Source organism: Hippopotamus amphibius, chromosome 2, assembly GCF_030028045.1.
Source record: "Hippopotamus amphibius kiboko isolate mHipAmp2 chromosome 2, mHipAmp2.hap2, whole genome shotgun sequence".
NCBI classification, from domain to species: domain Eukaryota; kingdom Metazoa; phylum Chordata; class Mammalia; order Artiodactyla; family Hippopotamidae; genus Hippopotamus; species Hippopotamus amphibius.
Window position 1 is genome coordinate 12,344,779 of NC_080187.1, and position 13,230 is coordinate 12,358,008.

Genomic DNA, 13,230 nt, shown 5'->3' on the forward strand with positions numbered 1-13,230 from the left:
AGAGTCTAGAATAGTCTATCAGGCTATGTCTCAGGCATACACTAGTCTACACTGACAAGTCATTTGTTAGCCTAATTAAATACATTATTCTAGGTCAAACCACAGAAGAAATGTTCCTGTAAACCCATGCATTCTTTGGATCAAAGGTTGTATCACATGAGACCTCAAGGGAAAAGCAAGATCAGGGTAATCTTATTCATGTTCACTAAGATAAGATTAAAGAAACAGAATTCTAATTAAAGAGAATTTTTTTACATACAAATTTATACTAAAAAATATTACCCAATTAATTTGTTTGCTAACTCTTACTCTAGAAACTATTAAGAATCATTTCTACCCACTCCCTAAACTTGTAAAATAATGCTTGTAAATTGGCTTTCTTTCTGAAGCATTCTTCCCCTGGGGCTAATCCACTAATTATTCGATGCTGTTCTGATTTCATGACTTTAACTGTTTCTTCTGTCCCACTGACGTCCCTCTCAATAATAATAGTTAGAATGCATGAAGAACACACTATGTGCCAGAAACTATTCCAAGTACGTTGTACAGTTTCTCACCTGTAACACTATGAAGAAGATTCTATAACTGCCATTTCACAGCTAAGTAAACTGAGGCTCAGAGAGTTGAAGGAACTTGCTTAAAGTCATAAAGCTAGTCAATGGTAAAATCCATGTACTCTGACTCAAAAGCCAACTCCTACGCTAATCCTTTGCTCCTGTCATAGTGAAGAGCTGGGAGAACAATGCAAGGACCCAGGTTTACTTTGTCTCTTAAGATAACACTGAAAAGAAATCTCTATTCCTATTCTGCTTGCTACCTTTTTCTAACTATAACCATAAGGGCTAACTTGGACACACCGAAACTAAAATATTGATTGCTACAGAGAAGTATATTCATGTAAATCCGCATACAACACTATAATCTTGTATAATGGAGTTTCAAAGTTACATGAAACAAAATCAATTCATATACATTTATTAAGAACTACTATGTTCTAGATGTTTGGGATAAACCAGTGAATGAGCCAGATTAGAAATACCACCTTAGTAGAGGCTTCTAATACGAAAAATAGGTAATAAACAAAATAAAAAGAAGTATATTTTGCAGTATATTGGAAGCTAACACCCTCGTAAAAGAAATTAAAAATATATCAATGGGGAGGGAACTGGCAGTACCAGTGGATAAGCGGGCAAACTGCAGTCTTAAATGGGGGGTGGTCATGAGTTACTAAGAAGTAAATCTAAATAAAGCAAAGACCTGAAGAAGATGAGGACTTTAAGGAGGTGAATAATAGCAAGTGGGATCCAGGGGAAGAGCATTCTAGGTAGAAGGAACAGTTAATAGCAAAGGTGCTAAGAGCATGGTTAGAGCAGAGAAAGCAAGCTAGAAGTAAAAGTAAGAGAGGAATTAGATTATAATGTAATAGGCCGCAGATCAGATAGGGTCTTACAACCCACTACAAGGACTTAGGATTTTACGGAGTAAAACAGGATTAGAGAATTTTGAGCAGAAAGATGATATGATTTGACATTAGGCTGCTATACTGAGAATATATCGAAAAGTGGCAAAAAATAGAAAATAGAGAGATGAGTGAAAAGCCTACTCCAATAATTCAGGTAAAAACAATGATTCAGATGAAGTTAATGTAATCTAAGTCGTAAGAAGTGGTCACCTTCTAGATATGTTTTAAAAGTTAACAGAATTTCTTGACAGACTGGGGTGTGAAAAATAAAAGAGTAAAATTCTTGGCCTAAGCATCTACTAGAAGAAGATGCCCATAAACTGCGATGGTAAAGACAGGTAGGTAGACCATTTTAGTTAGGGGTGAGGGATGAGATAATGACACCTTTTTGGTAAATATGAGATGTTCTGAAGGCTAAGTGAAAGAGGGGTATTTAAGGAGGAGGGAGTAAATCATCTAAATCAAATGCTCCTGACACATCAAGTACGATGAAGACTCAGAATGACCACTGGATTCAGCAATTTAGGTCACTACGAACTTGATTACTTTCAAGGAGTTGTGATACAAAGGAAAGCAAAGAAAGGAGTAATAAGTACTGGGGCAACTGGAGCCAAAAAAAAAGCTAAAAGAAAAGAACAGAAATTTTATCTGCTGTCTACCACAGGAAAGACAGAGTACAGAGTTTGACTTTGACCAAGTTAACTGACATATTTTTGTAAAAAAACTCAACACTCAGAAGACCATAACATAGTCTCTGCAGTCTAGCATTTAAAGTGTCTACTATATTATCCCAAATTACTAGACAAAAAAACATGGAACATGTCATGTGGCTCACTAGACATTAGATTTAGCAGCCCAAGATTTTTAAAGTAACTATACTACAATTATGCTCAAGAATATAAAAGAAAATCTGCTTAAAATAAAGATCAAAGAGGCAATCTCACAAGAAACAGAAACTTTTAAAAAACAGAACCAAATGGATGTTCCAGGAAAAAAAACAAGATCTGAAATTTTTTAAAAAACTCATTGAACGGGGTTAACAACAGATTGGAGATGACAAAAGAAAGAGTCAAGGGAACTTTAAGACAGGTCAACAGAAAGTATTCTATCTGAAGAAAAAAACAAAAAATGTTTGGAAAAATAGAGCCTCAGAGATCTGTGGGATAGTATCAAAAGGTCAAAAATATGTATGACTGGAATCCCTTCAGGAGAGAGAAGAGAGATGGGGCAGAAGAGAGATGGGGCAGGGAAAAAAGCTGGAAGAAATACTGGGTCACAATTTCCCCAAAAATGGTAAAAGAAAAAAACAAACCAAAAAACCCGTAAGTTTGAAAATTCATGAAGCCCGGCAAATCTCAAGACAAAAAGGAAGAAAAACCACACCTCATCATAGTTAAAGGTCTAAAATCCAAAGATAAAAAATAACACCAAAAGCAGCCAGAGAAAATGACCACATTACAAAGAGGAACAACAATATAAATGCATGTTGACTTCTCATCAAAAACAATGAGAACCACAAGACTGTGGGATGACATCTTTAAGTGCTGAAAGAAAAAAAACTGTCAGCCCCAAACCCTATATCCAGTGAAAATATCCTACTGGAATAAAAGTGAAATAAACACTTTCAGATAAAGAAATCTGAGAGTTATATCTCTAACAGATCTCCACTAAAAGAAATTCTAAGAGAAGTTCTTCAGGTTAAAGGCAAGTGGGACCAGAAAGAAACTTGGTTCTTCAGGAAGAAATGAAGAGCAACAAAAATATAAATAGGTGGGTAAAAATAAAAGATAAGTTTCCTCTTAATATACTTAAAATACACATGACTATTTAAAGGTCTAACTGACAGCTTGGATTAATGATAAATCAGCCTCAAAAGTGATTTCTCTTATTGCCCCCTCTATATTTAAAGTAAAGTACGGTACCTGTTTTAGTTTCAAAAAGAAATTTTCAGTAGTACTACGTTTGCTGAAGGGCCAGAATAATCTTTCATTAGGTGAGCAAACTCGGACTTTTGTCTCTAGGAGAAAGCGAACAGGCTCCTGTACTTCTGTTATTACCAAATCAACAGCTGTGGTCATAAACAGCACTTTATCTAGGGAGAGGGAAGGGAGAAGCAAATTTTTTAAATGGAAATATATTTGCTCATATGACTAAAGTAAAAGTAATTACTTTTATCACAAACTTTAAATGACATTCAGGAAGAGTATGAAACATCTTGAAAAAGACTATTCAATTACTAATGAGAAAAAAAATCAAATTGTACGCTTTAAATATATGCAGTTTATTGTATGCCAATTGTATCTCAATAAAAGTTCTTGAAGAAAAAAAAAAAATAAAGGTATTGGTCATCCTCTACGTCCAAAAAAAAAAAAAGAAAGAAAGAAAAAGGCTGTTCATGCATAGAATATCTGAAAAGCTACACAAGAAACTGGTCACAGTGGTGCCCTTTAGGGTGGGGTACTGGGAACTGTGGTAGACTTTTATTTTTCCCTATATACCCTTTGAATTTTGAATTATATGTGCATATATTATCTCTCCACAAAAACAAGTAATATTTAGAAGCCTGTAAATAAGTACATAAATAGAAAAGGAAGCAGGAAAAGGAAAAATGAAGAAAGGAGAGGGAGGGAAAAAATACTGTTTACAGGTCAAATTTAATAGTAAACTCAAAGAACTATTCAAATTCCTTGGTTTCATCACAATTAGGTAAACACTAAATATTTATCAAATAAGTAGTGCTAAGATTTGGGTATATTCTTGGGACTAAAATTTCTGTTCATGACATCAGCAATCTGCATCACCTTTAGGAGTTTCTTCATTTACAACTTGAAAATGTGGGGATTTTGGATTCCAGCTCCCAGTAATAACGTAGGACTTTCCATCTGAACTTTTGCCCATAGACTCCTAAAGAAAAGAGTAAAAATAACATTAATGGCCCCCCCCCACAAAAAAAAACAACAGCTAACTGCCATTCTGCTGTCTTCCAAAAAAAATTGCAAAAATATAAGAATATGAAAGAGTATCATACACATACACACACACACACAAGTTTAGGAATACATACAAATGACTACAGTTAAAATTAAAGATGTGCCAATTATTTATGCAACTACTCCTAAAAAGTTATATATAAGTAAATGTTTGCAAATCATATCAAATTGTACAGATATTAGGGAAATTTACTACCTAAAGCTATGTTGAATTCTTCTGTCTAGTGAATATTTACTACATAAATTTTAGTTATGAAAATAAAGGTTTTCATATAATAGCAATAATATAAACACCACCTACTTTTATAAAGCTCATGATAGTTTGCAAATAACTCTCTCACAAAATGTCTCCTTCAATTCCCACATCAACTCTACACGATAAACAAGAATTATTCACTATTACACAGTCAAGAAACTGAGAAAGACTAAGTAGGTCTAAGGTCAGACTAGTAAACAGCAAGTAGGAAATAAGGAAATCCCCTCATCTTTGTTTACTGCTTCATAAACGTGCTTTAACATTAGATTTGGTGAAACCACCTTTATAGAGGAAACAGCATATAAACTTAAAAAATAAAAAAGCTATCCTTACCAAATCTAACAAGTGCATGTCACTATTTCGTACATCTTTTCCTGGGCTAAGGAGAAGACCAAAACACCTGCAAAAAAAGAACTGACATAAATTTGGACAAAAGACTACAGAAAAGATGTTTAAATTAGATCACTTAAAAAAAATTCTTATTGACAGAAAAAAGGACATATTAAAATTATCAATAAATTAGCATTACCAAAATCATCTTTATTTCTTTGAGATAAACAAATTTTGTTTGCCTTTTATTATCACATAGTTGAAGTCAACATATTAGCTGAAGATTTATGACAGAGAATTCAAGATGAATGAAGTATTCACTTTAATGAACAAAAGAATTCCCCAGGGAACAAAATATTTTGCAAGTACATTTTTGAATACAGTATATGACTGCTCCACTAGACTGACAAAAACTAAAATTTATATTTAAGCCAGGCTTACTAAAAATGTTTACCTTTCAATGGCAAGTTCCTTATTAGTTGTTTGTTGCACACAGATGACAATCTTCTTATCAATTCCTTGGCGTAGTTTAAAGCATTGTCTGTCTTTATCTTTAGGAACTGAACTGTAGAACAACATGTTTCATTAATTTTGCAAAGCACTTTCTTGTAACATACACCAGAACAATTCTCGTTATGATTTGAAAATCAGGCACTGAAAGGAATCACAGATTTAATTCTTTTCTATGCCTGGTATTCAAATCATAACATATTTAAAAATCATCTGCCTCTTGATGCAAAAATATAATCATGACTATGTAATCCACTAAATCATTGTATAAACCATTTATAATAGCTACAAAACAACTCCTATGCCCCCTAAAATGTGGCTTTAGGTTTTCATTGCTGTGAAAGTTAAATCAGATATTTATAAAGCTCCGAGGCACTCAAAAAATGTTAGTTTTTTTCACTATTTAGTCACTGTTTTTTACAAATAAATTATTAATGCCTTATTTGTTTAAATATATAATGAAGAAAATATACTTAATTATATAGATTCTTTGAATTTCAAAGCAAGGTGCTTTCAAAAAGCAATAGAGATGAGGAAGATACGGCCAACAGTAAGTTGTTGCCTAGTTCTTCCCTTAAGCAGCGATAATCTTATTGTAAACCCGTGTAATAACTATAAAAAAACATTAATGATGCAGTTAAACATAAGCTTAAGAAAACAGTTGAAAACATTCTCTAAATCACAGTACCAAAATAATCCCCTAGTCTCCCACACACCACTTTCTCTAGCTCCTCTGTTCTCAAAAGTGGACATCTGCTTACGGCAATCGGCGAATATACAGCAAATCTAAATTGTGAATTATTACTGTACAACTTTAAGATAATAGCAATAGAACCATTAGGAGATAATATAAAAGGCTACATGAGAGCTCTGAGTACCTACTCAAACCAAAAACTGATTCTGAAGGAATAAAATTAGTTTGAATCCCATCTGCACTACTACGCCAGTAACCAATTCAAGAACATGTTATAATGCTGAGATTAGAAAATTAAAGAATCTTAGCTTAGCATAAGAGTCTAAAAATGACAAACATGTGCAAGAAAAACTTCTGCATACCAAACTGTTAAATATTTGTGGCTGACAGAATTTTCACCTACGAGGAAATGGACAGCTCACGGTTTTCAATTTACATTAGATACACTAGTCTTTATGTTCTGTGGATGTTTAAGTATAAATTAATATAATCTCATCTCTCAGCTGTATTTAAAACAACAACAATGGAAATAAAGTTATCTCTGGTGTCCTGAGTCTGAAGGGCAAGGAAAAGCTCCATTAATAGGAAGCAGGATGGAGAGCATAAGCAGTGGAAGTTCACTTCACTGATTTCAGGGGGTCTACATTGTATTTCTGGTCTTATCACTGTATTGCTGAATGGATCCAACCAAGTAATTTTACATTTAACTCCTATTGTATAAATTAAGAAACAGACATCCAGGTTATCTTCCTTTTCTTCACCTATAAAACAAGGACAATATCAAATACCCCAATATCAAATGGGGTATTTTGTAGATTAAATAAGACCAAAAAGAAATGATATAAATGAAAATGCTCCACCTTCCTAAGGGCTAAAATGAAAGCCAGGTTTCTAATTTTAACAATGTAAAGATTAAACTTTTTCAGGAATGAAAAGAAGAGCATTAATTCTTGCCACGGCACTTGGTCTATATTTATGCTATGGTAAAACCACAATCTATCTTGTACTTTAGCTAACTACATATACATATATTTTTTAAATAGGTGGTAAGTCATATAGGTATACCACTATTTTTTTTCTTAAGTATAACTGACATACAACATTAAATTAGTTTCAGGTTTATACCATAACAATTTGATATTTGTATATATTGTGAAATGTATCATATTTTAACCATTCTATTCTGGTCAACATTTTAATTTCCACTTTTTAATTTTACTATTATTGTGTTTAGGGGAACATTCATACTGATAACTCTTTAGGCACCTCAATGATTGTTTCTGTAAATTCCTAGACACACTACAGAATCACTGGATGAAAGGAACTGCATTTGAAAAATTCAAATCTGACAAAGAAAGGCAAACTTGTCAATTTCATCACTATATTAGGTTACACAACACTATTTTCTACTGTAACCATAAATTCAGAAAAACAATGCAACAAAAAGATAACAAAGCCCTAACAAATGTGAAAAGCAAATCTGACCATCCAGGGGTTTTCTGTATAGCATTTCCCTGATACACAGGTGAACAGAATAGGGATATTTGTGATTGTTACCTATCTACTTAGAATATGCCTGATCTCAGAAGGAGGAGAAATTATCCTAGTGCTTCTCTTCTGAGAGATCTTAGAAATCTTTCCTATTCATAATTGGAATTTATAAACGATCTACATAAATATTTTCAATCAAGAGGAAAAAGTTTAACTATTCTGTTTCTTAAAAAGGAAAAAAAAATTATTACAAGGTTTATAGATTACAGTTTCTACTTCCTAGTACAGGAATGTATACTGCAGAAAGCACCACATCATAGTGTCACTGTGAGAACAGAAGTATAGCTAATAAGCAAGCACAGAGCACAATGCCTCATACTTTATGGTACAAATCAAACTTGAAGCTGCATCATACACTAAGTTGGCCACCAGATGGCATGACAATTCCAAAGTCTTTGAAGGGAGAGCAATGGTTATCACTTTTTCAAACACAATCAATGTGCTTTTTAATTTAAAAGCAAAATATTAGAAATCATTCATATTTTGATGTAATTTCATTTTACCCATTTTATGAGGTAGTCATGGAGGAAAGAAACTTCTATATGCAACTACTGATTATGATCCCAAGAAGCACCCATTTTGTGATATGAGAAAAGAAAAGGTCAATCATCTTATAACCATAATATTTTACACATAGAAAGGATTTAAAGTCTAGCCACTTCGTTTTATAAACTAGGAAACTAATGTCAGGAGATGTAAAGAAATTTGGAAGAGGTCACACTGTTAATGGTAGCAATAAGTAAACTAAATCTAAGTTTTAATTTCTATTCCAGCGTTATTTTCACTACTCAAAGAAGCATCATTTTACTTAAAAACCAAAACTTAAAAACCAGTTATTTCTGACTCTATATGCAAGATTAGAATTCAGATACAGACCTCATTTCTCCCCTTCCAATGTGGTCAAACTTTAATGGTAAAGATTGATTTCAATAGCCTTAAGATCTTTAGATTATTAAAACAAATAAACCAACCAACCAAAAACAAAACAAAACACAAAAAAACTCCAGCAAAACAAATCCAGCTACAGATCCAGCTGATGCTGCTTCTGTCATATTTCATATCAGCAGTCTGACAGTTACTTTGAGTTTGACTAAAAGAACATGGTAACATGATATATTCTCCTACGTGAAAGAATTGTTTTCATTGTGGAAAATTCTTTAAATGTTGCCTCTGCAAATCTGTCTGTTTCTTTTCCTTTATCACATTAAAAAAAATCTACCTATAAAAGCAATCATTTTATAATATAAAAGTTACATAATCTGACCTAGAATTTCCCTAAAACCAGAGAGAGTACAGCATGTTAATACAAAGTCAAATAAAAAGAATAAAATAAGATGCCCTACCTAAAATAGCCTTTACCATCATCTTCTTTTATTTCTAAAGACACAGAGAAGGTAAAGATGTCACTGTCAGGAGTCTGAGGTGCAGTAGTTGCTGAAAGTGGGGTCTGCTTGGCAGAACGGCGGAAGGCAGTGGCAAAACTGTAAAGTATCCGGCTCACCTACAACCAGACATGATAGGAAATGGGGTGTTATCACAAGAATAAAATATTTCTGTTATGGCTGAAGGTGACATACGTTGTTTGAGAGGAGTAATTCATCTTTCCTCCACTGATAACTCCTGGTAAATTATCAAATTTATTAGATCTATAAAGCAAGCAACACTAAAAACGGCCAGAGAAGAGGCTTTAAAAAAGAAGTGGTTGTGAACACTAGAAATCCAACTGAAAGATGATTTCCAAAATTGTTAGGAATCACTTGAATGTATTTATTACAATAAAAATAATCCTACAAGTTCTGCTCTAAAAGAATGGTTTGCAAATGTCACTGTTGGAACCAAGATGCCTATTTAACCCAATCAAGCAGCAGCCAACTGGTCTCCTTAGACAGCCTTAACAACAGCAAGATTCTGGTTAACCAAACTTAGTTTATTTAAATTTCAGCCCATCAAGCTGGAATAAATAAAACAGTAGCAGAGACTTTCATTTGGCTTATAAATGACCACAATACATACTATAATCATTTCAACATAGTGAGGGTACAGATGAAGTTTCATTTGCAGACAGTTTTCCTTTAGGTACTTACAGCTTCTTGTATTTCACACCGGAAGACATGTATTCTGAAGAGCTCTGCATTGTAATGACTTTCAGTGAAAGCAAAGCAGTCACTCTCAGGAGTTCCATCATGCCCTCTGACACAGAAGAGGATTTTGTAGATAGGGTAGTTTGCTATTTCAGTGTTTGTCTGAGGATCTAAGAGTCTGTTCAGAAAAAAAGATATAAAGGATTACAGACTATTTTCACTACATTCATATTATGATTCAAGATGCATCTTCCTAGCAAAGAGATCATATAAACCATTTTTGGTAAGCTAATCATATTCATCTTAAGTCTTGATAAATAAGTTATATCTGGATTCACAAAGTTATTGATTACACAATTCCATGGTACTAAAAACTACATAACCCCATGTTTTAGGGAGGCAATCAGGAAAGCATAAGCAATATCAATAAGTATGCTTCTTATATAGTCTGTAACTAAATAAAGATTACTGGGTAAATTAGACTACCAAAATGGATCAGTAAAGCTGTACTTCTCATTATGTCCTAAAAGAATGACCTAATCTGCTTTATTATTTAAAAAAATAAAATGCTGATGTGCTTTCTCAGAGTGAAACATGTTCTTTTGCTTCATGGCAAATAAGGGAGAGAGACTGTACAAAATGTTAACACCTAAAAAAAAAAATCATTAATAAAATCAAAAAGATGCCATTCATTGAAAATCAAAGGGATACCATTCATTCAAAAACGTATTCATTCAACAAATATTTATGTGATACCTACAACATCTCAGGCTCCACTCTGGGCACTGATGACACAACTATGAAAGAACTGGAAAGAAATTATGCAATTTCAACACTGAATGGGCAGGGTCACTGATAGGAAAGCCTAGGGGATAATGGAAATACCTAAGAAGGGGACCTAATCCAAGTTAAAAAGGCACTTAAGACTCTGAAAACATGGGGCAAGAGAAACTAGTTTTCTCGTGTCTTTACAGAATTAATATATGTTAGAACAACGTATAACTTCAGTTGGGGGAATGACTACTAAGAAGCATATAAAAATGAGTGCTCATATAAAGATGAATTCCCTGGCGGTCCAGTGGTTAGGACTCGGCGCTTTCACTGAGGTAGCCTGGGTTCAATCTCTGGTCAGGGAACTAAGATCCTGCAAGCTGTAGTGCGGTCAAAGAAAAAATAATAATAGTAATTTTAAAAAAAAGTGCTAAACAAATTTTATTAAGTTTCACATTAATAAATACAATTAAAAATAGTATTTGTGAGTCTGTGAAATAGTTCTTTAAATACTCAAGAACTATATATGCAGATAATTGGAATATTAATTAACTTACTACTACTACTATCCACATACAGCTAACAACTCTACCACAAAAATCCAAAGTTCTTGAGGGTAGAGAAATAGATACCCTCATATACTGCTGATAAAAGGACAAACTAGATCAATATTTCTACGTAGCTATTTGACAATGTACCAAAAACCATAAAAATGAGCAAATCTTTGACTCAATAAATTCTACTTCTAGGAACTGATCCTAAGGAAATTTAAAAATATATAAAAATTTAGCTCAAAAATACCATTTACCCACTCCTGGGCATATACCCAGAGAAAACCATAATCCAAAAAGAAACATGTACCATAATGTTCACTGCAACACTATTTACAATAGCCAGGACATGGAAGCAACCTAAATGCCCATCAACAGATGAATGGATAAAGAAGCCGTGGCACATATATACAATGGAATATTACTCAGCCATAAAAAGGAATGAAATGGAGCTATATGTAATGAGGTGGATGGACCTAGAGTCTGTCATACAGAGTGAAGTAATTAAGCCAGAAGGAGAAAAACAAATACTGTATGCTAACTCATATATACGGAATCTAAAAAAAAAAAAAAATGGTACTGATGAACCCAGTGACAGGGCAAGAATAAGGATGCAGATGTAGAGAATGGACTGGAGGACATGGGGTTGGGGGGGAGCGGGGGGCGAAGAGGAAGCTGGGATGAAGTGAGAGAGTAGCATAGCCATATATACACTACCAACTGTAAAATAGATAGCTAGTGGGAAGTTGCTGTATGACAAAGGGAGATCAACTTGATGATGGGTGATACCTTAGAATGCCAGGACAGGGAGGGTGGGAGGGAGTCGCGGGAAGGAGGGGATATGCGGATATATGTATAAATACAGCTGATTCACTTTGGTGTACCTCAAAAGCTGGTACAAGAGTGTAAAGCAATTATTTTCCAATAAAGAGCTTGGAAAAAAAATGCTATTTATAAGAAAATTACAGGTAAAGCACTTACATGTCCACATAAGAAAAGTTTAATATTAGCTATTATTATTAGTACTTTTCCCATTAAACAACTAAAATATATAACATTAGAGATTGGTTATTTCTGAATGGCCCATCATGTGCCATTATAAGTTAAAATTTTTAAGCATATTTATTGATATGGAAAGAGATTCATGATATAAAAACCTAAGTGAAGAAAGCATGTTACAAGACAGTATGTATTATATAATTCCACTGTTGTTAAAAAATGTTGATTCTAAGATTTGTATAATTATACTTTCACATATATACAAACATATACATATACAACTATACAAAAAGGGTGTTAATAAACCAAAATGTTAACTGTTATTTACCAATGGGAGAGTAGAATTAACAGTATTTTCCTAATCTACAATATAGGGCACAAATGAGCCTACCTACAAAACAGAAACAGACTCACAGACATAGATAACAGACTTGTGGTTGCCAAGGGGGAGAGGGGTGAGGGAGGGAAGGACTGGGAGTGTGGAATTAGCAGAGGTAAACTATTATATATAGGATAAAAAAAAACAACAAGGTCCTACTGTATAGCACAAAGAACTATATTCGATATCCTGTGATAAACCATAAGGGAAAAAATATTTTTAAAAAAGAATGTCTATATGTGTATAACTGAGTCAGTTTGCTGTGGAGCAGAGATTGGCACAACATTGTAAATCAACTATAATTCAATTAAAAAAATAAATTTAAAAAAAGAGTATTTTCCTAAATTTTTGCTTGTTTGTCTTCTCTGATTTTTCTGAAATAAGTACGCATTTTTTATAATAAAAAGAAAAAGTTATTTTATTTCAGTTCTGTTCAACTCATCATTAGAGTCCTGTATCTAGCTAGCTAATATAGATACTTGACTGGCCACCTTTAATCACTGTTACCTGTTTGAGTTAGTATAAACAATACCCATTTCTAGAGACTTTTCTGGGCCTCAGTTTCCTCATCTTAAAAATTTGGGAAATGTACTGGAATAGTTAACATTTACCAACAGGTTTCTGTAATTTCCAAAGTCAGCATGAAATCTCATATT

The 13,230-nt window shown here is 33.4% G+C and overlaps 1 protein-coding gene across 5 annotated transcripts in view; it reads right to left on the minus strand.

The window, feature by feature from the left end:
* Window positions 1-13,230, minus strand: part of RABGAP1 (RAB GTPase activating protein 1) — a 169,929-nt gene that overhangs the window by 96,498 nt on the left and 60,201 nt on the right. For all 5 annotated transcript variants that reach the window (XR_009051204.1, XM_057720393.1, XM_057720394.1 and 2 more), the window contains exons 5-10: window positions 9,878-10,052; window positions 9,137-9,294; window positions 5,493-5,603; window positions 5,042-5,108; window positions 4,264-4,366; window positions 3,385-3,554 (exon numbers count right to left, since the gene is read on the minus strand). Coding sequence is in view for 4 of the 5 variants with exons in the window: in XM_057720393.1 (XP_057576376.1) it covers window positions 3,385-3,554; window positions 4,264-4,366; window positions 5,042-5,108; window positions 5,493-5,603; window positions 9,137-9,294; window positions 9,878-10,052 (784 nt within the window). In the remaining variant the exon portion in view is untranslated. The remainder of the gene's footprint in view (window positions 1-3,384; window positions 3,555-4,263; window positions 4,367-5,041; window positions 5,109-5,492; window positions 5,604-9,136; window positions 9,295-9,877; window positions 10,053-13,230) is intronic.